Source organism: Hyposmocoma kahamanoa, unplaced genomic scaffold (genome assembly GCF_003589595.1).
Source record: "Hyposmocoma kahamanoa isolate Upper Pololo Valley unplaced genomic scaffold, ASM358959v1 76, whole genome shotgun sequence".
NCBI lineage: Eukaryota > Metazoa > Arthropoda > Insecta > Lepidoptera > Cosmopterigidae > Hyposmocoma > Hyposmocoma kahamanoa.
Genome location: NW_020653900.1, coordinates 7,277,797 through 7,281,916, shown reverse-complemented (window position 1 = coordinate 7,281,916; position 4,120 = coordinate 7,277,797). Strand labels below are relative to the sequence as shown.

General features: G+C 34.3%; 1 protein-coding gene across 1 annotated transcript; it reads left to right on the top strand.

Moving 5' to 3' along the window:
- Positions 1 to 744: 744 nt before the first annotated feature.
- LOC113232501 (hemolymph lipopolysaccharide-binding protein) lies at positions 745 to 3,679 on the top strand. The gene is made up of 5 exons (XM_026467252.1): positions 745 to 853; positions 1,278 to 1,406; positions 1,745 to 1,939; positions 2,267 to 2,524; positions 2,978 to 3,679. Exons 2-5 carry the CDS (start codon positions 1,322 to 1,324, stop codon positions 3,157 to 3,159), a joined length of 720 nt encoding a protein of 239 aa, XP_026323037.1. The 5' UTR covers positions 745 to 853; positions 1,278 to 1,321; the 3' UTR covers positions 3,160 to 3,679.
- The last annotated feature ends 441 nt before the right edge of the window (positions 3,680 to 4,120 follow it).

Here is a 4,120-nt window from a genome sequence, read left to right as displayed (position 1 = left end):
ATGCAACTATTTTTTCGGATCTAAATAACTTATTTTTGTTTTTAAAGCAAATCATCGTTTCGGATCTGTTTGTTTCGGGTCGGGTTTGTTCATTGTTTTAAAAAAACAAATATACGCTATCTATATCCAAAAAAATTGTTTATTTTCCATTATATAGCAATTGTGGAAGTCTGAGAATTCGATCATTATGGCTCACTTTTATAGTTGTTGTAATAACTTGATGAGATAAACGAATAAATTGCTTTGGCCTTCCGACCTTATACAGTCACAAAGTTGGGTTTCGATAAATAAATTAGCACAATAACTTAATCTATATAAACAAAATATAACCTTTGATATCTTATCACATTTAAAAAATTCCAAAATTGTTGCATTCTTCATTTGTAAAGAAAACAGTGTAACAGTCAACATCGTATAGAAATTTATAAATATGAAAAATTTTGTATTTCTTTCTGGTGTTACATTACTTTTATTTTACATTACACTTATATCTAGCACAGACAAATGTACGTGTAAGTATATTGTTTCGACTGTTTAAAATAAAAAATAGTTTTATAATTGAATTTTAAAACAAGACAGGGTTTTAACGGCCGTTTTGTAATACTTAAACTACTAACAGTTTAAGTATTACAAAACGGCTGTTAAAACCTAAAACGCTCCCCTGATTTCTTTTTTCGAAATAATAATAATGAAAATAATAATGGAAATTGAATCAGTTCAAGTTTCACATATTTTTCAGATTCCTGCAGGTTTCGATGTGATTATAAATACTTTGAAAGTATTAACGGATATTTGAAGTATCAAGAAATACCAGCCAATTGGCATGAAGCCAGACTCAGATGTCATCTGGAAGGTAGTACACTTCTCTAAATTTGTCAATAGTTAAGGCATAAATGAGTCTCCACTTCAGTCTGCCATACGCTTTTAACTTGCTTTGTTTAACACACATTTCACGGAAGCAAATCTTCTAGGCCTTGAACACCTTTGTAGTGTAGCACAACTATCAGCATTTCATAGGATATATTTGGTGTAAGTGCGGGAGTGACAAAACGAATCCATTCGATTTAAAAAATAATCCGCCATTTGAAAGGATTTTTCTTGAGTAAAAGATACTGTGCTATAAATTGTAAACGTAGTGCTGTTTCTATGGCTGATTTATTGTGTTGTGTGTATGTTTATTGTGTGTATTTATTGTATATTTATTATGTGCGAATATGGCCCTTTTTATGGAATGTCTCCTAAAATTTTGCAAGCGTTTTAATTATTCTACTTTACAGGTACAAAGCTAGCTTCTCCTCTGCATGACAGTTTCAGGGAAGCAATGTTGGAGCTATCAAACATCAGTAGTTCTGTATTTACGGGTATTCATAGTACGTTCTCTAGAGGCGACTACTTTTCAGTTGAAGGTACCTTCCATCATATCAAATAAGTGCGCCACTACTAATTTTCTTACAATATTTAGAAGCGCAGTTGCAACGCCACAGTTAAATTACGCGCGCGCCGCCACTTTTGCAAACTAAATAATATTGTATGGAAATTAGTCGTAGACCAAAGACGTGCCACTGCGGTGCTTCTACAACCGTCATTTGAAGGCGCCAAAAGCTAAGTTTTAGTTCCTTATTGGAAGATTGTTTTTTAAAGAAAACAAAAATCTTTGTGAAATGTTGCCAAGCAATCACAGAAAACTTTCAAACTATTTGGTACGAAACAACTTACGGTACAAAAATATGAAAATTATTTTTAGGTGTTCCTCTTGCCAAGATCCCTCACACCTGGGCCATGGGCGAACCCGACAACGAGAATGACGAAGAACAATGCTTAGTAATGCTCGCTGATGGCACTTTTGCTGATATGAAATGTTCAAAGGCTTTTCCGTACTTATGTTATAAGAAGGTTACTCCGGGCATGTCTATGACTGAATGCGGTACACCGGATCCATGTAAGACAATTTTGTCTATTGCACTAGAAAAGCTTTTATAATTTGAAAATCTCAAGTGTTTGTTTTACCTTTTGATGTAAAACAAAGAATAATGATAGAATATATTAATTATGTGCTATTAGAAAATATCAGATTACCCACGAATAAAATAGATTATCAAGACCTGGCTATGTTTTTAAATAGGTAATTAGGTAGCAGAATAAGAATCAGCATTTATTACAATTCCACGTTGGTTTTTTAATCAATCATTTACATCACAGCAACCTCCTCGTTCAGAGTCATTTGATTTGTAAGTGTTATGTTTGAAGAAATTGTCTTCACTTTCAGCCTACGTTCTGGACAAAAGAACCGGTAGTTGTTACAAGTTCCACCAGTTCCCTCGTACCTGGTCTCGAGCTTACATGACCTGTGCTGCCGAAGGTGGATACCTTGTAGTCATCAACAGTGAAGTCGAGGCAAAAGCGATGAGTGAATTATTTAGAAAAATGGGACATAGTATTCCTAACAATGGTGCGTACGAGACTATAAGCGCCCATATTGGGTTCCATGATTGGGACGAACATGGAGAATGGGTTACTATTCACGGTAAGAGTTGTAGGTTTTTCTGCTATATTATACAAAAATACGTTGAAAGATGTAAACGGTACAAAAATAAAGCAATGAACACCAACAGTTACCAGTATATAGCGGATGAAACTGACAATACAGGAACATGTAAACTTTCGCTCATGACTTAATTTTTTAACTTTTAATCACATAATTTCATTTAGGTAAAAGTTTCCTGGCTCTTTCTTCGTTGACGTGTTTGATCTATCGTTTATATATTTATTAATTAAAGATTGGTCGACATAGGACCTATTCGCAAAATGACCTATAGTTGTGAAGTGACGTAATAGAGTAAGTAGGTTTGAATTTAAAGTATACATATTTTTCCTCCATGTGTGCAAGTTCCAATGCTCAGGTCCCCTCCGGGAAGAAACTATGAAGTAACGGCTAGTGAAACAAAATACTTTTACTAATGTGTAAACACTTTTTCAGGGGACACACTTATAGATGCAGGATACAGCAAATTCTCTGGTGGAGAGCCCAACAACTTGAGCACTGAATTCTGTGGAGGGCTATTCCGATCTGGTTATCTCGATGACTTCTGGTGCCACCGTCGAGGGCAATTCATTTGTGAAAAGGATCCTGAGTTTTTGACTTGTGACGAAGAACAATAATTTTTGGATTTTTATTTTGGATTGAGCCCCATTTGTTAGCAAACTGCACCATAACAGAGTCCATATATTTTGTATAATATAATATATAAAAAAATATTAACCCCTGGGATATTGTCCGAACAATTGAAATTGGAGCATGCTCCGTATGAAACTTATTTTTGAATTCCTTACTAGTCGGGTCCAATACTTCAGCTTATGTTATTATATGTGTCACAAGAATAAAGAATATGATGACCTTTTTTTTAAAAAAAAACCGATCTTAATAGGTTTGCTTATCGGTTTTTTTATTGGAATTACATCTATTTGCCAAGTTTTATTGACATCGGTTAACGATAAGAGCGCAAAACCAGATTCATCTCTAGTTTGGCACCCTTAGAAGTGGAATATTTCCTTTAAATTGAAATGGGACCAATACTGAGATCTTTAAAAAAAAGACTCATAAAATCGGTTCGCGAGTAATCATGTAAAATACACCCAAAAAAAATGCAATCGAATTAGGAACCGCCTCCTTTCTGTATTATGTAAACCTCTTAATTATTTTAAATAAATCAAATGAACTGTTTACGATACATTATATACCTATCAATTACATACATAGGGCGCACGATAAGTTTCCGGAACTGGCCACTTACATAAACAATATTTAAAAAGTAATTACAACATTTGAAAATGGAACCCTTTGGCTATAGAACACAGTTTGTTTCATCTGACTGTTACTTGTTTTTACATTGTGGCGTCATTTTAGAAATTGGTTGTCTACATCACCATGGTTTTAACTTGTGAAATTTTTTGTAGTGTGATTTTCTACGACTTTAAGTGTAAGTTAACTGCTCAGCGGAGCTTCGCTTGGCTTCAAACTGCTTTTGGCAATGAAGCACCATGCAAGACGACTATTTATAGCTAGTTTGCAGATTTCAAACGCGGTCGTGTGAATCTAAGTGACGAATTTCGTGATGAAATT